Source organism: Botrytis byssoidea (genome assembly GCF_014898295.1).
Source record: "Botrytis byssoidea strain MUCL 94 chromosome Unknown BBYS_015, whole genome shotgun sequence".
Taxonomy (NCBI): domain Eukaryota; kingdom Fungi; phylum Ascomycota; class Leotiomycetes; order Helotiales; family Sclerotiniaceae; genus Botrytis; species Botrytis byssoidea.
The window spans coordinates 265906-287845 of NW_024065856.1; the positions used below are offsets into that span (position 1 = coordinate 265906).

At 43.3% G+C, this 21940-nt stretch overlaps 10 protein-coding genes across 10 annotated transcripts; 5 read left to right on the plus strand and 5 right to left on the minus strand.

Annotated features, from left to right (window-relative positions):
* Positions 1–20: 20 nt before the first annotated feature.
* Positions 21–1804, plus strand: EAE97_007567 (uncharacterized protein; the record flags this gene model as incomplete). The annotated part of the gene is made up of 3 exons (XM_038878081.1): positions 21–48; positions 194–1534; positions 1644–1804. The coding sequence occupies 3 exons, from the start codon at positions 21–23 to the stop codon at positions 1802–1804; spliced, it is 1530 nt and encodes a 509-aa protein (XP_038730919.1).
* Positions 1805–3608: 1804 nt separating this feature from the next.
* On the plus strand, positions 3609–4333 carry EAE97_007568 (uncharacterized protein; the record flags this gene model as incomplete). The annotated part of the gene is made up of 2 exons (XM_038878082.1): positions 3609–4068; positions 4119–4333. 2 exons carry the CDS (start codon positions 3609–3611, stop codon positions 4331–4333), a joined length of 675 nt encoding a protein of 224 aa, XP_038730920.1.
* A 370-nt stretch (positions 4334–4703) lies between these two features.
* EAE97_007569 (uncharacterized protein) lies at positions 4704–6098 on the minus strand (the record flags this gene model as incomplete). The annotated part of the gene is made up of 2 exons (XM_038878083.1): positions 4704–5608; positions 5666–6098. The coding sequence occupies 2 exons, from the start codon at positions 6096–6098 to the stop codon at positions 4704–4706; spliced, it is 1338 nt and encodes a 445-aa protein (XP_038730921.1).
* Positions 6099–6290: 192 nt separating this feature from the next.
* Positions 6291–7744, plus strand: EAE97_007570 (uncharacterized protein). The gene is made up of 2 exons (XM_038878084.1): positions 6291–7452; positions 7502–7744. Exons 1-2 carry the CDS (start codon positions 6328–6330, stop codon positions 7538–7540), a joined length of 1164 nt encoding a protein of 387 aa, XP_038730922.1. The 5' UTR covers positions 6291–6327; the 3' UTR covers positions 7541–7744.
* A 641-nt stretch (positions 7745–8385) lies between these two features.
* On the plus strand, positions 8386–10153 carry EAE97_007571 (uncharacterized protein; the record flags this gene model as incomplete). Its single annotated transcript, XM_038878085.1, has 4 exons — positions 8386–8742; positions 8799–9089; positions 9146–9648; positions 9700–10153. 4 exons carry the CDS (start codon positions 8386–8388, stop codon positions 10151–10153), a joined length of 1605 nt encoding a protein of 534 aa, XP_038730923.1.
* Positions 10154–10553: 400 nt separating this feature from the next.
* Positions 10554–12828, minus strand: EAE97_007572 (uncharacterized protein; the record flags this gene model as incomplete). Its single annotated transcript, XM_038878086.1, has 5 exons — positions 10554–10737; positions 10787–11989; positions 12329–12432; positions 12484–12699; positions 12760–12828. The coding sequence occupies 5 exons, from the start codon at positions 12826–12828 to the stop codon at positions 10554–10556; spliced, it is 1776 nt and encodes a 591-aa protein (XP_038730924.1).
* Positions 12829–14763: 1935 nt separating this feature from the next.
* EAE97_007573 (uncharacterized protein) lies at positions 14764–16020 on the minus strand (the record flags this gene model as incomplete). The annotated part of the gene is made up of 2 exons (XM_038878087.1): positions 14764–15916; positions 15992–16020. 2 exons carry the CDS (start codon positions 16018–16020, stop codon positions 14764–14766), a joined length of 1182 nt encoding a protein of 393 aa, XP_038730925.1.
* Positions 16021–17388: 1368 nt separating this feature from the next.
* On the plus strand, positions 17389–18630 carry EAE97_007574 (uncharacterized protein; the record flags this gene model as incomplete). The annotated part of the gene is made up of 1 exon (XM_038878088.1): positions 17389–18630. One exon carries the CDS (start codon positions 17389–17391, stop codon positions 18628–18630), a length of 1242 nt encoding a protein of 413 aa, XP_038730926.1.
* Positions 18631–19138: 508 nt separating this feature from the next.
* Positions 19139–20759, minus strand: EAE97_007575 (uncharacterized protein; the record flags this gene model as incomplete). The annotated part of the gene is made up of 3 exons (XM_038878089.1): positions 19139–19690; positions 19743–20160; positions 20218–20759. 3 exons carry the CDS (start codon positions 20757–20759, stop codon positions 19139–19141), a joined length of 1512 nt encoding a protein of 503 aa, XP_038730927.1.
* A 302-nt stretch (positions 20760–21061) lies between these two features.
* Positions 21062–21923, minus strand: EAE97_007576 (uncharacterized protein; the record flags this gene model as incomplete). Its single annotated transcript, XM_038878090.1, has 3 exons — positions 21062–21743; positions 21796–21821; positions 21879–21923. The coding sequence occupies 3 exons, from the start codon at positions 21921–21923 to the stop codon at positions 21062–21064; spliced, it is 753 nt and encodes a 250-aa protein (XP_038730928.1).
* Positions 21924–21940: the final 17 nt, after the last annotated feature.

Sequence of the window (21940 nt, forward strand, 5' to 3'; positions counted from 1 at the left end):
ACCTCGAGGTTTGTGTCAAAATGACGAAGACATTTAAGGGTTCAGAAGGTATAGTCATTTCTTCGACTCATCTCCAACATCTTTAATTTCTGTTCAATGTTTCCTCAGTCGATTATATCTGCTTTATTCTATTCCGTCCCATTTCACCCGTTTCTAGAATGCATTCCATGAAACTAACACATACAACATGTAGTCTCATCCCACAATACACCAGAATCTTGCTGGGTATGCATCAATTCAACCGTCTACGATGTAACGGAGTTTCTCCCCAACCATCCTGGTGGATCCAAAATCGTTCTCAGTCTCGCCGGTAACGTTGACGCTACCGAAGAATTCGAAATGATTCATCCGCCCGGAACCCTCGAAGAGAATCTCGACGCCTCCAAAGTCCTCGGCAAGATTGACGCTTCGGAACTAAAACAACCGATTGAAGAGAAAACAAAGAGTTCTCCTGTTGAAGCGGCGGGCTCAAAAGATAACGATGAAGATGCAATTGAGGTAGATGCGGATGTCAAGACCCTTCTCAATCTCGACGAGATTGAACAATTGGCCACGAAGAAGATGTCAAATAAATGCTGGGCATATTATTACTCAGCGGCAGATGATCTTTGGTCGAAAAGCTTCAATAATGCAGTATATCGACAGATTCTCCTGCGACCACGAGTCTTTGTCGATTGCACAAAATGTGATTCTTCCACCACGATACTGGGACAGAAAGTTGGATTGCCGATCTTTGTATCGCCAGCAGCAATGGCAAGATTAGCCCACCCGGCTGGTGAACAGGGCATTGCAAAGGGAATTTCGAACTTTGGTGCGGTGCAAATTGTGTCGAATAATGCGAGCATGACCCCTGAACAAATTGTAGAGGGCTCACTACCAGGGCAGATTTTTGGTTGGCAGTTATATGTGCAAAATGATAGGAAGAAGAGTGAAGCTATGCTGCAGAGGATTAATGCTATGAGTGATAAGTATAAGTTTATCGTTTTAACTCTAGATGCGCCAGTGCCGGGAAAGAGAGAACATGATGAGAGACAGAAGGATGTCGGAGCTAGCCTACCTGTTTCTTCAGGAGTAAAAGCCAAGGAGAATGTGGAAGATAACAGCCCGCCGGCTGGCAAAGGAGGGGTAGGAAAACAATTGTTCATGGGAACAGCCGCAGATTTGACTTGGAAATCTACCCTGCAGTGGTTGGCTAAACATACTAAAATGCCCATTGTCTTGAAGGGTATCCAAACCCATGAAGATGCATATCTAGCATCGCAATATGCACCACAAGTTAAAGGCATTCTTCTTTCAAACCATGGAGGAAGAGCATTAGATACAGCACCACCTGCTATTCACACACTTCTTGAGATCCAAAAATACTGCCCAGAGGTTCTCAGCAGGATAGAAGTTTGGGTCGATGGTGGCATTAAGAGGGGTACAGATGTAGTGAAAGCTTTATGTCTTGGAGCTAAAGCTGTGGGGGTTGGCAGAGCTGCATTATTTGGTCTTGGGGCTGGTGGTCCAGAGGGTGTTGAAAGAACGTTTGAGAGTATGTATTTTCTGATTTGTTTGTTTCAGCAGTGTCTGCTTTTCATCCTCATTCCTCGAGAAGTTATTGGATTTCGATTGAGGAATTTGCTAACTCATACCTCTACTAGTCCTCAAAGCCGAAATGGAAACTTGCATGAGACTTCTAGGCGTGGAGAAGATCAGTGAGTTGGGTCCCAAACGTGTTAATGCTAGAGCGGTTGAAAGAGACTTGTATGATGGTCATCCAGGCTTGGAGAAATTGGGATTGTGGGTAAAGGCCAATTTGTAGATTTTTTAATAGGGAGGAGTAGGCGGTGGTGTTAATATGAGTAATTTTGGCATGGCATGTATATAGATTGTAGATGTATAGATTGCAGATGGTTGATTATATTTATAATCTAGTTTCACAAGCTCAGTTGGAGGATTATCATGACTTCGTACCTAAGTACCTAGTAGTTGGGCTTGATGTTTCCATCTAATACTCACTCGCTCATTTGTCCTAGGATTTGTTTGAGAGATGGAACATCTTTCTTGCTCTTGTGTGACTGGTTAGCTAGGTAGGTAGGTAGGTAGATATATTTCTAAAATTCTATAACACTTCGATGTATGTCTACTCGAGTATTGTCCATGTCCATATTGTCAATAACACTTTAATATCTTTCTTATATTTATGTGTTTATTTATCCATCTTCTGAATCTCGTTATTCTCTGCCTACCTACCTACCTACCTACCTACTCATCGATCAATTCACAAACCCATTCTTGGGTTAAGATATTGATAGATAGTGAAGTGATTTATTGATGTTGTAATTGTGCAGTATAATATAATGGAAAGTTTGTGGGTTGTGTTTCGAATTTTGAATTTTGAATTTCGAATTATCGAGATGCTCTACTCTGCTCTTTTCTACTTGAATCTGCTCTGCTCGACTCTACTCTACTTGATCCTGCTGTACTGTAACTGTGCGGACTTCGCCTATTTGTATCGAACTGTAAGGTACTGGGACTACCTAAACTTTGAGAGAATTGGGATTGGTGGGTAGGTGGGTAGGTAATTTGGACTTTGAGAGAGATGGTATGTATGTGTGTATGTATGTATATATGTAGGTAGGTAGGTAGGTAGGTAGGTAGGTATTTCGATTCTATTGTATATTGTATTTCAGTACGAGCATTTTTGTACATCGTCTACAAACGATGATTGCATGGGTTAGATAGGAGTAGGTAGTAAATTAATGGATATGAGCCAATCTGTAAACAGATATGTAGATAGATGTACATGGGAAATTTTGCTCCGGGGGAGGAATCGGTGACGGTGAGAGGGTAGAGTACCTAGTTGAGATAGAATTGTGTACAACTGTGTTCAGAAGTGCCGAACTATGGGAATTGAAGGCATGAAGCACAACATACCCAATTAGAGCTATAAATCGTGATCCATGCTGTAGAGAACTTGCGTGCATGTATTCATAGTACCTAATACTGATATATCTGAAAGAAAAGAACATGAACTAAAGGGGATCTATACCGAGCTTCGAAGAAACATTGAGAAGTTCCAACCCTCAGGCAAAATGTATTAGACGAAGAAAGAACGTTGCACTCGAGTGAAGTGTACAAGGCGTCATGACAGAATTGTGAGCAGGCTCATGGGTATCTATTCGTTCATCTATAAATTCTACGCATCCGCCACAAGCTTAAGTCATAAGAGATCCTAGAGAAGATGAGGATCTGTCTCAGGAACGTAACGCTCGTCCCATCGTTAATTATAATCGTACCATGCTACCACGTTCAGTGGCACATTTATAGACCACTGATCTTCCATTCCCATCATCACACGTCACAAAAAGAAGCCAGCGGAAATGAAGTTATGATGATAAACAAATGGCTCAAGGAGCGGCGTTCTAATCTGTGTCTCTTGTTTCAGTCATGGAGCAATGACTGGATGGCCGGGTTATGTATAAAGATCTTGGAATGTTCCTGATTAGTTTCACTGCAGCATCTTCTATCGCGCCGCATCCGCTCTTGATCCTGCAGTCTGCCGACGAACACTCGGAAACAATTTAGTCACCTGAATTCAGTTCCTCGAATTTCCAATCAATATCATGTTTCCAAAACTCGCAATTGCCTCGCTAGGCATACTCGCGACCTCTATTCAGTGCATCGATGTAACGATAAATTCTATCCTCGATGGCGAGATCAAAGTTGCCTCTACCCAGCTCGACAAAATGAACTTCTTGTTAAACAATAACCTGACTTGGTTTTTTGATTTCACTACGCAGCCCCACTATACCTATACGCCAGGTGCCGTCGTCAACGCTGATGCTGCTACATTCCCTGCTTCGACTAGTTACGGTATGACGATGGCTTTGATTAACTTGGGACCATGTGGAATGTTACCTCCTCATTACCACCCACGAGGCACGAACTTTGTAGTGGCAGTCGAGGGTGTGACGCAGACATGGATGATTGAGGAAAACGGGGCGAAGGTTGTTAATCAAACATTGAGGCCATGGCAGATGACAATCTTTCCGAGAGGGAGCATTCACAGTATGCAAAATTTAGGTAATGTTTGTCCCTATGAATTGAGACAGCCAATGCTGAATAGAATCAAGGTTGCACTAAGGCTACTCTTGTATCGGCGCTGAATTCGGAGGATGCAGGCACACAGAACATTCTTAATGGACTTGCACAATTGCCACCGGATATAATAGCTGCGGCTTTTGGCAGTCCAGCGGCAGGGTTCAATCTTCCACCTATACCAGAAGTAGGCACCGGTAGTATAATTGGATCCGCGGCCTGCCTTGCAGCTTGCAGAGGAAAATTGTAATGCGAGTTCCAATGTCGTTTAATTGTGAGTAATCAATCCCTTAGAAATCTGACTCGGCATAGTATTGACTCGCAGTAGATGTCTTTTCGCTGTTGTGTTGAAGTGGCGTTTGTGGTTTGGATACACAATACAATCTGGCGTTTTGATTATCGTTTTGAGGAAACCGTCTAGCGATTTGAGGTTTACTAGGTATAGCAACAACTGTGTAGAATACTTTAACTATCGTTCTGTTCGCCTTGGTGCAATTAATGTATACACAGTTACCACAGTATTTTCCGAAAGGAGGTGGGACTGCCCATCAAGGTTGGTTGAACAAAAAAGGCTTGAGTTCGTACGTCTGGAGACGGGTATTGTACCGTAAACACGCTCCTTATTTGCCTCCAAACTTTTTGGCGACCCAAGCACTTCCGTGTTCGTCATACTCTTGCTTCGTTACTGATAGCTTCTGCAAGACATCAGGATGTCTCGCTAATTCTGCTCCACCATTCCAAGTGCTGATAATAGGATGTTCTGGTCTCGCACAACGAACGTAACACTCCGCTGGAGCAAGAGCCTTGATTTCAAGCTGCAGCCTCAAAATGAATCCTTCTATCTTAGAGCTGCCCCCCACGACAATGATATTTGCGAGAAGCGCTGGCCATAGACCCATTGGTAAAGCAGAAAGACTTTCCATGACTAGTTGAGCAATGCCCGATTGTCGCATACCGATGTCTGATGGATTGAACAGTAATTCTGGGACCGTGAATCTTTCGTTTCTCAAAGTCAAAATATCTTCCGCAGCTTCTGCCAGCTTCCCCTTGGTCAGCTGTTTTAATTTTCCTGCTTGTAGTGGATCATGATCTCGCACGAAACCTTGAGACCGATTATGATAATCCGGGAGAACATAATCTTTCGCTATTCCACCACCCGTCTCAAATATTTCTCTTCGGTCTCCTCTGGTTCCTTTCCACGTTTTCTCCATATCTCCATTGAAGTCCCTTGATACATAACAGCATGCTTCCTTAATTTCATTTACCAAATAAGTGTCGTTGCGCATATCATACTGGCGTAGAGATATTAAGCGTGTCAGATAGTTTGTCATGAGCTTGCCTCCAACTTCCAATCTTCTGATCGCCGATTGTAGAGGGCGCCCTCGCAGCACGGGTGTAATGGTTGTGTGAGAATATCCGGCATCGATGAGAAGTATTATTTCGGCGGGAAGAAGAGGCTGTGATGGATCTCGAGCTGGCCCTTTAAAGATCCCTTGAATGTCGTTGTACGAATTGAGAATTGGACCTAGATATTCATTAATATACACAATTAAAACATAACTTAATATACATCACCACATACCAGGGCACCGATAGTAGCTAGCGAAGCCAAACTCCTCGAAAACCATTTGATCACAATTTGTTTGCAGGACTGGCAGCGCATTAGGTGCCTCTGTCAGAATGAGACCCGTCTCTCTTGGATCGCATTGTAATGGCGCTTTTTTGTCAAAGAATTCGTGCTCCCATATTTCCTTCTCTGCCTCCCAATTCACCAGGTATCCTTTTTCGACAGGCCTACGAAAGACGATATCTCCAAAATCCTTACAATTGTCGAGTTGTGATCCAATGTAGACCTTCTTTTCGCGGTCGCGGGCCATGCAATTGGGTATAATTCGCGGTGCATCCGTGGATTCTGGAGATGAGAATCCAGCTTTGATAGTGTAAGCTCCATTGTCAATGACCAGAGTTCTGGATGGTGCTTGAGCAGCCGCTGCTGCTTTTTCCTCTGTAGACATTTTTTATTTATTTCGTCCAAGTTTGGACCGAAAAGGTGTCAGCGCATTATTGTCGGGATGGTAAAGGGAATTTTGGTGGTTGCTTGAAGCTTATCGACGCACTACAGGGGTGAATATCGCGTCGCACTACCTATGACATTCGCGCGGAAACCCCCACTAAGAAAATAGTTTTCAGGCTTCAGATTTCTCAGCGTCATAACTATTGAATTTGCACCACAACAACGACATCATGGCCGACACCGAAAAGAAAGCCGGCAATGACTTGGCTCTTTTGAAATCTACCGTCGAAAACATCAAGAATTTAATTCTACAACTACAAGCTTCAGCAAAAGCTCCAGAAGATGTGAAGGAGGGGTCATCGTCTGAAAAGAAAGAGCAACCTAAGCACGCCGATGTCAATGCCATCGACCTTGCCCATGATTCTGCGAGCTTAATCAAAGCACACTCGACGAAGTTGTCCCTTTTGATTATCAATAACCCTTTTACGCCTTCCGCAATCAGTAAAGTCTTGGGAGAACTTGTGTCGGGACCTTTGCCAGGCCTGGCATCTGCCGTCGAAATTTGCCATGCTGCGAAATACACTAAGGCTATGAGTGAGGAGCTGCAATGGAGAGTAGATAAGGTTTTGACGGAGTTATTGACTCTGATCAATGCAATTCCATTAGATGGCAACATTTTGAGTGACGACAAGAAGAATGGAACGGGAAAATCAAGTGGGAAGGGTAGTTTGGCTTCGACAGGTGTTGTATGGGATGCCTGCGATTCTGTCATGGGTTTGAAGACTTTGGGTGTAGCGGGATTGGCTATGAAGAAAGCTGTAGAATATCGAGATTTGGTGAAAGATGCGCTCGAAGAATTGCAAGCATGGGCGGAGGAAGAATCAGATGACGAGGATGAGGATGAGAACAGTGGTAATGAAGATGACGAAGGAAAGGACCCTCAAGATATTGTGGATGATCTCTTTGGATCGCAACCACATATTCCTAAAGACGACCCGGAAAAGATTCGCGAAAAGCTCGAGTCGTCGACCAAAAGATTGAGACTCATAATTCTGATGTATCAAGCGGTCGAGAAGAGGAGGTTCAAGACACTTCCCTACCTGCCACATCCTGAGTTGCCTACACAACTGAAGGAGAAATCTTCAGAGGACCCAGGTATTGTGGAGTGTTTAGATGAAGTACTTGTAAGAATGAAGAAGATCACAAACCTCACGGATGATCTAGCAAGTGCATTCTATGACTTAGATAGTTGTGCAATTGACAAGCTCATGGATGAGACTTGGTTCACTGGTTTTGCTACAGTTGAGTTGTTGACCAAAGACTGGGAGGGACAGAAAGATGATTTCACTACTTGGGTACGTATTAGCCAGTTTTTGGACTCAAATCTCTTGCTAATCGTTCTAGGCATACAAATTCCAGCTGGCTATGAAAAAGGGCTGGTAATGTAATGAAAGCAACGACTTTACCGAGCTGCATTCTTTCAATCGTTATATTGGGACTATGATTCTTGAAAAGTTTACTAGATATCAGCTAATAGCGACTAGCTTGATTGTTGCTTGATCTGATTTTATGCAAATTATCAGAAAGAAAAAGATTTGGATTTTGTTGGCAGATTTAGAATTTCACAAAGATATGATACCCAGATGCAATACGAGACAAAACTTTTCACTTCTGTGGATATCAAGATTGAAATACATTGACCCGTGACAAGGCTCAAGAGACAGCAAGGATACTGCGCGATTCTTCTGGGAAGGTGATCATTTTTTTTGCTCACCGCGCAGCAGATTCGGTCTTGTAGAAGTGCTCGTGTGTATTAACAAGTTGAGCTGCTACCCTTGTCAATACATTCTTGGCATCCTTCGCTCACCTCCACATCTATCTGCTTATCCGTTTCTTTGGCGAATGGAGATCTTCCTGTATTTGGTATTCTGTTTGGTGCTCGTGTATAACCGATTGTCAAAGCAGCTTATGTACCCCACGTCTCGGTTACCTGAAAGCGAGATACCCTCGAGATACCCCGAGGATTTGATGCCAAGTTGAAGACCAGGTACCCCACTTCCCCATAAACAACTTTCTGCTTCCCCATGGGATGGATAAATTCGCTCCGGCCTGTTCGAGGGATGAAGATGCATGCATGTATGCGGCCAAAGCGGGCGAGATGGCGTGGGATATACAGTATTTATACCAGCTTCATGACCTCTCTCTGCAGAAAGTGGGATATCGCGAGTTCTATTCTCTCTCACTTCACTTATCCCTTTTACCACTGAGCCCGCAATTCGGCACCCAAGATGAACATGGCTGGCTCCATCGAAGATTCGTCTCAAAAGCCAAAGGCACAAGCAATGGCTCATCCAAATCCAAAATCAGATCACGACATATCTCACGTCGAAGATATGCTCTATGCAGGACCTGACAAGCCAGATCATATGGATTATGGGCGTGTTGATTCTGAAGTTGCTAAATACACCAGCGAGGTGCTTATCCATATAAGCGATGATGAGAACAAACGACTCAAGAAACTCATCGATAGACGTGTATTGATTATCATGATCCTGACATACTTTATACAAGCGCTTGATAAAGGAACATTGGCATTCACATCGATTATGGGCATCAGAAAAGATGCTAATGTATCCGACTCACAGGTATTTATTCATCTATTTTCCCTCTCAGATTTGTATAACTGCTAACATGGGAGCAGTATCCATGGCTCACAACATGTATATACATAGGTATTCTAGTAGTAGAATACCCTACCAACTGGATTATACAACGCGTACCAATCGCCAAATATCTGGGTATCAACGTTTGTGTTTGGAGTATAATACTCTCAATGCATGCCCTTTGCCATAATTTTGAAGGTCTGGTTGCGGCTCGTACCCTTCTCGGAATCTTCGAAGCTGCCTGCCAGCCCATCTTTGTGGTTTTGTCTAGCATGTGGTACAAAAGAGAAGAACAAGCAGGAGTTGTGATATACTGGTACATGATGAATGTATGCTCACCTCCAAACCCAACATTGTTAGATATGTCTAACGATGATGAATGTAGGGTGCTCAACAAATTGTAGGCGGACTCCTTGCCTACTGCTTCACCCTTCTCAAATCCGGCCCTCTCAAATCTTGGCAAGCAATCTTCGTCGCCTACGCCTGTCTCTCTTTTCTCTGGGGTCTCTTCATCTTATTCTGGATGCCCGACTCCCCAATGCGCGCCAAATGTTTCAGCGAAGCCGACAAAAAACTCATGGTTGAACGTGTCCGCTCCAATCAAACGGGCATGCAAAACCGCAAATTCCGTATCGAGCACGTCAAAGACGCTTTTACCGATCCGCAAATGTACTGTTATTGTTTAATAGCTATCTGCACCACATTACCAACGAGCGGACTGGGCGCATTTGCAAATATCATCATCACAGGGTTTAACTTCACTGTTCTGCAAACGCAGCTCTTGGCTATGGTACTGGGCTTTTACATCATCATCGTGTTACTGTCCAGTCACTTCCTGGTCAAGAAGTATAACCAAAACATTTCAATCATGACGTTCTACCTTTTACCGTAAGTGAACCCATTAGATACCACCGCCACAATTCTAATCCCGGCATTTAGTTCATTCATCGGCACTATCGTCCTCATGACAGTTCGCAACACCAGCTTCAGTACTAAAGTCGGCCTTTTAATCTCCTACTACTTAACGCTCTCTTTTTGGTCCACTGCCACCCTTTCCTTGACTCTCATGTCCCGTAACGTCGCCGGTCAAACTAAGAAAACCATCGTCGTAGCTGCAAATTTTATCAGTTGGGCTGCAGGAAATGCAGTTGGTCCTCAAGTTTTCTTGAAGAATGATGCGCCACGCTATTTCATCGCATTTGCTACCCATCTTGGCTGTTACACATTACTTCTTCTGGTATTAATCTTTCTCAGATGGCACTTGATGAGGGAAAATAAAAAGCGAGATGAGTTGGCAGAGGCAGGAGTTAGAGAGGCTAATGATAGAGACATGGTGCACGCTTTTGATGATTTGACGGATAGAGAGAATCCCAACTTCAGATATGTTTACTGAGATGGAATTGCATATTAGAAGATAGTAGAGAATAGAGTGTGTCGCTCAGAGGTAGACGACAATTTGATCAATGATAATCACAACTATAATCACATTGATGTATACTCCCTGTCGTAAAATATGGGTGAAGAATTGCTTTTGTATCTATGAACTATGTGAAGAAAAGGAAACCATATAGGCATATCTTTACATATTCCCAAAACCGCCATTCCTCTAATCATTAAGCTGCCTAAGTTATATTTATCCAGCATTCGAGGAGAAAGAAGAAAAGAAAAGGTCGATGAGTTCACTCCGAACCAATCGCAAGGCTGATAAGGATACTATTGTACACGCTGCCTGGTCGAACTTATTAAGACCCGACGACGACACTGGTGGTTCTCATGAGCGGCAATGCAACGATCTAATGGAAAGATGCGAGGCCTTGCGGATCAACAGTTAGTGGTTGCTTGCGCTGTTGAAAGTATGTAGTGTATCTGACTTCGCCTTTCAGTAAAGAAGCCGAGTCAACACCTGGAATAGTTCCGTTTGCTGCCGCTTTTCCCAACTCAGTGGCTTTAACATAGTCGGGCTGAACTGATATAGGTCTATGGTCTGTCAGTATGGTACTATGTAGTACTAGAGAAGGATGCTTACCCGTTCAGCTCGCGATCAATCTGTAAAAATTCCTTCATGGTCTCCTTGGAACCTCTTTCTCTTAGGTACATCAAGTATAGATTACTGATCTCCTTCTTTGTATCCAACCTCATGGATGTCTTGGTCATATCGCTATGGATTTGCTTGAGCCTTTCATGGTGCTCAGACTCCGAGGCTGAGTTAGTTGGCTGCGCTAACTCAAATTCCATGTACTTTGTCCAGAAATGGCGGCTCTCTGGGTACCATTGTGTGTTCTTCTGGAAAACTTGACGGGCTTCATCGACAGATCCTTGAATCTTCCACAATAAAATGGCCCACTCAACAACAAAAGCTGCCTTGGAATAAATATCTAATTCTGTCGAAGCGATTTGTGCTTTGTAGACTTCAATTGCGGCATCAAGGCCTTTATGGCGGCGTTCAAGATTGGCCCAAGAAATTATGGTCTCTACATGACCAGGCATGCGATCCAGAATGGCTTGGTGAATATCCCTCGCAACATCGACACGGCCGGATATCTCTTCGAAATAGGCGTATTGCAATCTAATTCCGGGTTTGCTGATTGGCACATAGAGTGTGCTTGCTCTTTGATATATGTTTCTGACTTCTTCTTCCTTGCGCTCCTTTGATGACATCCACCGGGCGTAGCGAAACCAGAACTCGTCGTAGAATGCGCAGGTCACTAGACATCTTTCATATAAGAAAATAGCACGGGTATAGTCACCCTCAGCCTCTTCGAAGTCCAAGTATTTGCGCCAATTCGAAAGTTGCTGATTATCGAGCTCGGTGACATGGAAATAAGGACGCTTGATTTCAGACTCGTACGTCCAACGTTTTGTGGTTTCTGCTTGCGTACGAGCGAAAATTTCAAGATGGAAATTATCTATCTTGGTTCTAATGTCACGTTCAATCTCTAATTCTCCCTTTGGACCGGCCTGGAAACCGGTACTCTCGGAAATAACATCAGCACGAAATTGTTCGAGTGTTTCGGCTGGAAGAAGCTCTAGCAATGGACGAGCGTGAGCTAATTGGCGAAATCGCTCAAAGTATCTAGCATATTGATGCATAGGAATCTTCACAACTCGGTTCAAAATAGCAAATATCTTGTCTTGAGCTTCCAGTCGATCTTCAAATTCTAGGTATTTATCCCAGAAAGGATGGGCAAGGAAGTCCAAACCCACTGCAACAGCTCCACGTTCGAAAAGCCTAATATAAAATGTTAGATGCGCCTCATACTTTGAAAAGGGAGGGAATGGAAAGGTGGCAAGGAGTGCAAATACGGGAAGGGCAGTGTGCACAAATGCAATGATATTCATATCCTCCTCGTGCCGACAATGTGTGCAGAGTGATACGGGACAAAAGCGAACTTGTGATAGCAGAAAGATATCCTGGTCATGTTGGTGAGAAGAGTCAAACATGAGCAGCTTTTTTTTTTGGCATTTCTCACCGTTTGTGAGCCATGAAAACTCCGAACGTAGCTCATGTGGCTGTATGACCATGCTGCAGATGCTGTGTTAAGGGAAGGAAAGCATCTAGTATACTTACTCTCTGATCACATCAGGATCATGACTTGTCTCAACCTTGAAGGAACAATAATCCGTCCATAGATCCACAGATGTTGCTATACTGGCGATACCTCTCTCAAAGACCTAAAATATGTCAGCACATAGCTCGTTGCCCTACAGTTTATCTTTAATTACCATCTCAGCAGCTTCTGTACCAGCTATGGAGAATTCCAGATCTGCATATTTCTTCCAATATCCAAACAGGAGGGGAAATTTCGCAAGAAAGCGATCGTAAGAATCTCGAGTTGTCGCAATCGCCTGTGGACTCGAATTACGATTTAGACCTCCTTCCAGAGTCTCAGCTGCGCGAACAAGCTTCTCCCAACTCTCAAAATTGTCCGTGTTTTCGAGCTATAGATAGAGCACCGGTCAGCAAACGCGCAATCGATAGAAACACATTGATAAACCTACGACTTCGGCATTCAGCTTCTTGATCTCAGCAGACTCCTCATCCGTCCCTCCATAATGAAAGTCAGCCATAATAATCGTCGCGTTATTTGTAATGAAGTTTTTGATGGAAAGTGTAGTTAAAAGAAGAGTTGTACAATAAGAGTTTTGGCTACTAATTGTCTCGAGTCTAATAAAGTCTTCAGGTGTAAATTATTAATACAGAGAAAACAATTGATGTAGATTGTAGTAAATGGTAGAGAAAGGAACGAATGGGTGAGGCTGAAATTTGAGCTTCACGCATTAGGTAAGCAAGAATTGTTGGAACAGTCAGCAATACGTTTAGCCAATTCGAGCAATACAGTACATGTACAGTATTCACGATGTGGTTCGAAGCGAATATACCGGTACATATATTCATATATTTTTAATAGTGTGAATCAAGGAATGGATTCCGAAAGCTTCACTTTGTTTCACATTCCATCATTCCATTATGGCGATTCAAAATCACTCCGACATAAACACGAAAGCGTGAAAGGATGGATGTTGGACCATTAGACGGCTAAAACTACTTATAAATAAGAATTTACATAAGCTGGTGGGTTTGATGAGGAATGGCGGTGGAACTTGAGTGAGAAGTATCTCATTTCAATATATATAATATATCCATGTATATAGAGATACTGCCTCGTACCTAGGTATCTTTATTGACATATATATATATACCTAGGTACGCATCGTATTTCCTGAGGGAGAGGACCGTTTCGCTGGGTGAAGAATGACTTAGAGCTAAACAGGCTTAGCGCCACGCTAATCATTGTTGGCCCATACCTTTCAACTTTTAAAAAATTCTTTCATTGAAATTTTAATAATTATCAAGGCTGGTGATGAACGATACAAAGTATCAAACATATAGGAAGAGAATGAACGCTTCAATGAAGCATGATCTCACTTGACAACTTCTGAAGCCTTTCCCATTCATTTTATTATATATTTACCTTTTCCACGGACCTGATTGATTGCGGCGTAAATTTGAGTGTAGGTTAACTGGCCTCGCGCATCGTCGTTGTTTCTTTTCATGTGGTCTATTTGAAAATATATCACTACCAGGTCGTGGTTGAGCCATTTTTCATCTTATCTGAAGGACGAACTACAAGCACACTCGCTCATGACGCTCCTACAGTACACATCGGCACACTGCGCCCCGGTACACTACACTACAGTAAATGTAATATCTACGTCTAGGCTCAAGTGTATCCTATGTGAATTAAGCTGTCTTGTGGGAGCTAGAGTATATCAACATTGTCTTCTAGACAGATTGCTCATGATCTATGTGTGAGAAACATGGCACACTCATTTGACGTTCTTGAAATGTCTTATCTTGACAGCTAAATTAAGTTGGCAATTTAGAAATGAAGAACACAACAGAAAGGTCCTTCCAAGTGTTATGTAGTGCTCGGCCGCGTGGATTATGAATTACAATACGTGGACCGGGGGCTTAGTACACAGATTCTATACACACTCTCGAAACACTGCAAGCGCGCATGTGAAGGTTATAAGGCTGTGTGGTGCCCGCCCAGCCCTCTTACCGGCCGCGGCTTTGTATCTGTCAGAGAGATCCGTCGACCGGTGGGATCTGTTCAGCATTATTGAGCTAGCAATCTTCTCCTGATATTTACCAATGTAATAATGCTTGTTCGTTTGAAGTCAAAAGTTGGTATCTGATTGTGGGCGTAGATTTTCGATACGGGAAATGCCCCTCAATGACACTGCAAGCACATTTTGCACAAGTAGATATAACAGATTTGGAAAAACATGGGTAAATAAGATGTCCCCAAGTAATGAAGTATATTAACGTGAAGAAAAGATAATACATATAATGAACAACAGTAAGAAAGGAAATGAAACAATAACAAACTCAGACCTATCGGTACCAAAATTGTGGGACATGCTGAACAACCAATTTACAGTTATCCAACTACTTCCTTCACCACTACCTACTCTCTCTCTCTCGTTGTTTGCCGTTCCTCACAAGCTTCTATACCGATCATCCGCTCTATAAGCATATTGATTATCCTCTCTGTAAACATGTGGATCATTCGCTCTATCATCATATGGATGATCTGACCGAGCTCTTCCCGGGTACGGTTCGTTCGGATAAGGCAGATCCTCTCGCGGTATAGTTCCATAACCATGTTTAAAATCGGGTGGATAACTTGGAGGCTTCCGAAGCTGATCATCGGTCTGGTAATTGCTATAACGATCATTTCTATGTCTTGGCCTGTATTCTGAGTCTGACCGACTAGATCCGGAAGCGACAGAGCTTCTGGAACCATAGCTTGAGGAGCGGCTTGGTTTTGAAAATCCCGAAGATGCATACGATCTGGTATCAGATTCGTCATCTGAAGAGTCGTCTTCGTTATATCCACTAGTGCCGTCGTAGTGACGAGATGAACTGCGGCGCCGCCTTCCATGAGAAGGCTCGGAATAATAAGAGTTAGTGTTTGAAACAGTTTCCCACGACCCCGTGGACTCAGCATCACTTTGTGAGGGGCGTCCCATCCGATCGTGCCGCTTTCGACTCCTCTTCTCGTTATTGCTGAGTTGTACTCCAAATCCTCTCGCAACCCTAGAATTGTTAATCCGACCTAAAGTATCATCTCTTCTATATTCTCGTCTTTTGTCTCTCTCTTCACGCTTTGTTATCTTTCTCTCAGTTCCGGCTTTAGGTCTTATGAATGGAGCCTGCCAGGTTTTGCGGCCAGCCTCCTTCTCGAGAAGTTTCATTTTGCGTCTATTAACTTGCAAGCTTCCCTCCCTGAGTGCTTTTTCGAGGATATCACTTATATACTCAAGCGTGCCGAAGCGATGTCCTTTTTTTATTTTTCCCTTCATTTTGTCGTGTATCTCGCGAACTGTGCTCCTGAAACGCCTCGCCTTTTTTGGTACTATTATGCCCAGTCGATGTGATTGTGAGTAGCCACCGTAAATATGCTCATGTTCACTGTCTATCTGGGCTAACGCTGGGTCTACTTCGAATCTGATCGAGCGCTTCCAAAATTTAATACCCTTTTCATTGGTACTCTTGTCGATCGTGATTGATTGCTCTATGTAGCCAGGTAGAAGCATACACTCGCTGGCGTATACACTATATTCTCCGTCTTTATCTTTTCTCCTGTCACTAGATTCCCTTGATGAAATGACTAATGATTAGCGGAACTTCCGTGTGATTGTATGTAGAAACTAGTAAGCTTACGAGCGATGTTTCCTACTCCCGAATCCCATGTTCAAATAGATGTTGTATTTAATTAATCTAAGAATAATCTGAAATCTAGTTTGCCAATATGGTTGTTCTCTGATCGCTGCTCCACGAGTGATTAATGGGCTTAACTCACTGGGATAGTCCTTCCCCTCAGTACTATAAAAAGATTTCTACAAGTCTTTAAATAATAATAACAACAACAGCCCCCGCGATACTTGGCTGACCTAGCTGCGTACAGTTTGATGGTCTTCGTTATTCAGCCCTGTAGGTATCGTAGGCCTAGTGGTCGGCGCTTATCTCAATACGCAAATGTCATCGCGATGCAATCCTACGCAGGCCAAATTACTGGCTCCTCGATAACAATGCAATCTGCTGCAGTTCCTCACCTTTTATATATTTTAGTTTACAAGGGCGGAAGTACACCTGCTACATACGTAAAGCTTTTCGTTTTTGACCACACGTCGTGCATAGGCGTATAAAGGTTCTGTGGTGCGTTTTCACTGGAAGACATGAACTTTTAGTAGAACGACAGTTCGAATATTTCACTCAGTACAATGATTGTTAAAAAGGAAAGAACTGATAAAATTGAGTGATACTTGGATTTGGATTGTCCTTCGTGAAAGTTTATCGATGCAAAAGCCGCGATATTCGAGCGACGTGCACATTTGTAAGCAACAAAACCACTCGTAAAGCTCAGGAAAGACATTTAAATGTAGATCCTGAAAATGAATTGAATATTAGTTCGCTATTCTGAATTTTTTAGACTGAAGATTGAGGGTTAACTCGTGCAAAGGCTGGAAGGAAAACCATTACTTTGAGCAATGCTCATGAGTCCACTCCTTGGGGGGCCATCAGCACGCTCACACTAGTACATCAGCCAAATAATGTCTTACTCAATCCTCAAACTAATAAAATGGAACTGTATTCCTGAAGGAACACCTTATCCGAGACTTTCCAACGGATTTGGGTCAACCGAATACTCGTCAGAGTTCCTGGCTTTCCGATCTTAGAGCCTCTGGCAAATGAACATGAACACGCCAACAAATTCGATATCCACAAAACACAAAGAGAAAGTAGAAAGTAAAAGACCTGGTCAGCCGGCCCGTCATGTGCTTCAAGGTGATTAAGTCGCTGAACACGTTGTCCATGATTTGATTCTCTTGGGACTTGGGTCGCGTACGCCAACAGTAACAAGGGCACCAAAAGACATGGCCCATTAAATACAGATGTTATAGTCATGTAGTCTTCAGGAAAATCCGTTACCTAAATCTTTCTTCGTAGCGACAGATAATCATTTGACAAAGATATCTAATATTCCCATATTGTATGTTGTAGAATATATTCAAAACAAAGGTAGCTAACTTGCAGTCCAGATAGCACACTCTTAGACCATGTCGTCACTTCCTCTAGACACTTTCAGTTCCGAAGAGAAGTTCAGAGTTTACACTAAAATATACCCTCTTGTTCCTGGCTTCGTGTTAGTCGCATGGTATATCGAAATTCCAAATCTAAAAAGTCGTGTGTCTGAATCTAAAAAGTCTGGAGGTAGCACGGCGATTGAGGCTACTCAAAGCGTAAAATGCCGTGGACAACACATTCTTATCAGCGATCGCGGTATACTGTTATTATCAGGTGTACTTTGTGATCGTCAGAAAATGGCACTATCTACCGAAGAAGACAGTGTACTGGATATGCTCGACAAGGACGAACTTGTAGTTTCCAAAGAAGTGGGGACCGTTAAGGGACACCAGATTATTTATTTTAGAAAGACCTTTGAAGACCTCCGTGTATCTGAGAAGATGAAAAAAGATCACACAACCTACATCGATCATGTTACTCATGAACTTATCGATGCACACTGCTTTAAACCGAAGCAGCAGCCTCCACGGCGGGCTACACATAAACAACCTTCTAATTTCAATAAGAGGAAGAGGACTAAGAGTGCAGATTTATTCAGGAGTTCACGGAGTAATCGTAGTTTCGATATGGAATGCAACGAAGTCCCTCCTGTGAAACAAGAAAAGACTCCGTCTGCAGCGCCCAAATCACACAAATCTACAGAGCAGAACACCCCTCAAGTTCCAGTCGAACAATATCATTCTTCAATGCCACTGACTCAAGAGAACCTTAATGCACATTCCGAAAGGCATAATAGCCAAGCCGGTCCGCTAACTCATAGAAGTAGCCGTTCAAACCCGGACCTCGAGCGCAATCACCACAATAGCGTCCAAATTATTAAATCTACAGACGGAAATAATAAAGTCAAAGCAGTACCTAGCGAAAGGTCTCATTCGGAAACACCGAAGATGGTACTTTTATATTCCGCAAAGTCAGATCCTGGTGTTGACCCAGAATCTGCTTCACGGCGTTCCGATATGAGTTCGTTGAACTCGGGCAGGCGTTCATCGAATGCATCATTGACCCCCAGACCTTCCGGTCCAAGCTCCCTGTCCAGATTAAAAGACAGCTTTCATCTAAATGTAGGGCATCATGATGTTAATGTGCGTTATGGGTCTAGTAGAAAGCATCCAGCATCATCATCTGACGACGACAAGGAAACGATAGTTAACATCAACGTAAAGGGACCGAGATACCCGTCCAAATCCAAGCAGGCTGCTGGCATGGTTGCTTGATCAAGCCCTAAGATGCTCCTTGTTTCTTGTGTGTCGTCACTTTTGCTTTAAAGTATTATCTTGGTGACTTTTGTAATTTTTTGTTCTTCAATGTATGTTGGGTAGTGGCATTGAAATTCCACATCCTCACATTGTATCATTTTTTATGTCAGGTACATCTTGATCCGGAATCCGGAATTGGCACTGCATGAGGCCTGATAATTTCAGGTTGAAAGTGCGAGCACGCTAGGTTCAATATAGTACCATTAGAAAACAAAAGTTCAAATACATATTTCCGTAGTATTAAAAGTTATAAGTAGAAACAGACCTTGTCAAAACCAAACCGCTACTAACATATCCAAATCGACGTCGGGTTCTTCTTCGTTGTTCTCCAAAACCGAGCTGCCTCCATTGATATTTATCCTAAGCTTGCGAGAATCCCCAGAATCATCAACTGCCACTTTATCCCAGCCCTCAAGATCGCTCTCAATGCCGTCCAAAGCCCGTAGACTATCACTCACCATCAATTTCACTGGCCGCCATTCGCCATCCTCTTCTCTAACCCCATCATTCCTTTTCCCTCAAACCACCCTACACTTAGTCTTTCACCGCCTTCATAACCACCCAACCTCCCCACCTCTCTCATTCTCTTTCCCTCCAAAGCCTTCGCCTCCCTCCTCGCCATTCCTACTCCATCCATCCCCATCTTCGACCAGCTCCAACCCCCCGGTCGTCTCTTTCCCTCCTTCTCCATCTGCATCATCCCACTCCATCTCCTCTCACCCTTTCCCATTCCAGCAGCGCCTCTTGCTCCCGCGGTAAATTCTCTCTTTTCAGCTGTCTCTCCATCAATTCGGACCATCTCGTCCCAGAATCCTCGAGTTTCAGACCCATCAACCGAATTGACGGATTTCCGCCAAGTGAACATCATATCCAAGTATTGCTCGAAAAATACTGGGTGAAACCCATTCAAGATGAACATTCTGCCGCAGAATCGAGAGTCTAGAGTATGTAAGACCGGATGTAAAATCGAAATAGTAGATAGCGGCGAGGATGTAAGAGGAAGGTAATGTTCAATGTGCTATTCCCACGATCAGATAGGCATTTGAATAAAATGATATGAAGATACTCACTGGTATTACACGTTCGTAAGAAGCTTTCATATTGGTATTTTCGTTGTCTCCAAGAGCGCCAAGTTCCATACATAGCGAATTGACGAGCGGATTCGAGAAAGAGCCACCCGCAGCTCCAAAGGTATAGATTTCCAATTTCGCCATTAAACTAGCAGGAAGATCGGCATGTAGTTGATCGAGGATATCAGAGACGATCTTGGAGCCGGTTGAATGTGATAGAATGACGACTTTTTGGATGCTGGGTGTCAAAAGTGTTTCGCGAAGTTGCGAGTACAGAGTGCGGTGGATGGGCATGGTAATCGAAAGGAAGTGGAGGAGAAGGTCAAGAGGGAGCCCCAAGGTGCGATTGTGGATTCCGGTCATGCGGCGGTGGAAAATGATACTCAGTCGAGTGAGGTGATGCATCATTTGAGTGTAGCTATTCTAATATGAGCGATGTACACAAATACTTCTTTCTAGAGGGTGATCTGCCTACCTCGTACAACTACCATTGATAAAAATCCATTTCTCGTCCTCAAAGTCTCCAACAGGCATTATACTCTCACAAATTCTCTCGTTCCCTCTTAATAGCCATGACATCCCCATCATAGCCCCCCAGATAGCCGCACAACACATCATGAACATCGCTCCAGGCATCGTCAAGAATGCTGGTATGACTAGAAGCATTATCCAACACTCCATGACACATAACATACAATGAATGCCCATTTCATAAATATTCCTCCCTGAGCTCTTAGGGATTGTTTGGGCCACATTAAAAGTGAAAGATCCCATCGTCTGAGGAATACAGTACAAATTGCGAGAAAGTATTTGCATGGAACGCCAGAGGACTTCCATTGTTGAATGACGATATTGAGCGGGCGATGTCCCGCATGTAAGATCGATGATCGAAGGAATGACAGTGACACCCATTGAAGACGATGGCGATATCTTCGCCGGGGCAACAGGTGCTGATGGGACCGCCATCATGTCTCCAATGGAATTCGCGGAACTGCTGTTGCGTGATAACCAGGGCATAGTTACTTACAAACTGAAGATAAATAAAAGACAGACAGAAGTGAATGTAATGGAAAACGAGAGACATGTATTGCCGTAAAAATCGATTGTTTGGTTTGAAGCTAAAACCTATACTTATAGATTCTGAGAGGAGATATTAACATTCCTCATCAGGAATGTAAATATGCAAACACGGAGCAGATTCCAGGTAGTAGCTTATTGGCGATAACCAGATGACAAAATGAAATACCATTCTTCCATGGGAATCATAATATTAATCAAAAAGATTCGAAATTGACTACTTGGCTCTCCAGCTCCCTTGATTACTTCCTGTGCTTGTGACAGCTTTTGATTTCCCACTCCACGCCGCTATCGACCTTGATGCTGTCACCCACAGATATCTTTTTCTCAAAGATCTTGTTATCTAGTCCAAAATCTTGACCAATCGCTAACATTCTTTTCCATCCCTCTTTAGTGGTCCATTTCCACCTAACAACTGAGAAGTCATCCCCCTTTCTCATGACCCCCTGTACCCACTCGCCAATTCTAATCACCATTCCGTTTACCTCACCAGTATCTTTCGTCTTCAACACCCAACTCATAAAATAATCACTTTTCTCTCCTTCCATCATTTTAACCTCGAGATCCTCCCACAATTCTTCATAGTCTTCCACTTTCCCGGTGTCCGGATTCACCATAGCACCTTTTTCCAAAACTTCGTTTGTGCCCTCCACAGGATACATGTAACCCTCATCACGATCATCCGGCCCAGGATTTCGTATCTTGTTATCTATTTCATGAACCCACTGCGTGTGTGCCGGCTTGATCAAGATGCTTTTATCACCATCTTTGAATGCTGCGGGAGTGCTGATTGCAGTTCCCGCGAAACCCCACTCCAGCCTCAATATTGCTTGAGGGTCGGTGTTACTGTTTGGGAGTGGATGGGATGGGTCAAGGATTCGTATATCTACATAGTGTTTATCGGCAGACGTTAGGACAAGAGTGCTAAGTGTGTGTTAGCAAGTCAGGGCTGTCGATAACAGCTCAAGATATGCACTTTGTATTTTCTTTTGCTGCTCTGTCCTGCAATAGTTGTTAGCCTATCGGAGATAGGATTGTAGGACTATTATAAATACTTGCCCCCCATTTTATATGTTTCCTGATTGATACAAAAGGTTCCGCCATATTGGCTGTTTTAGTCT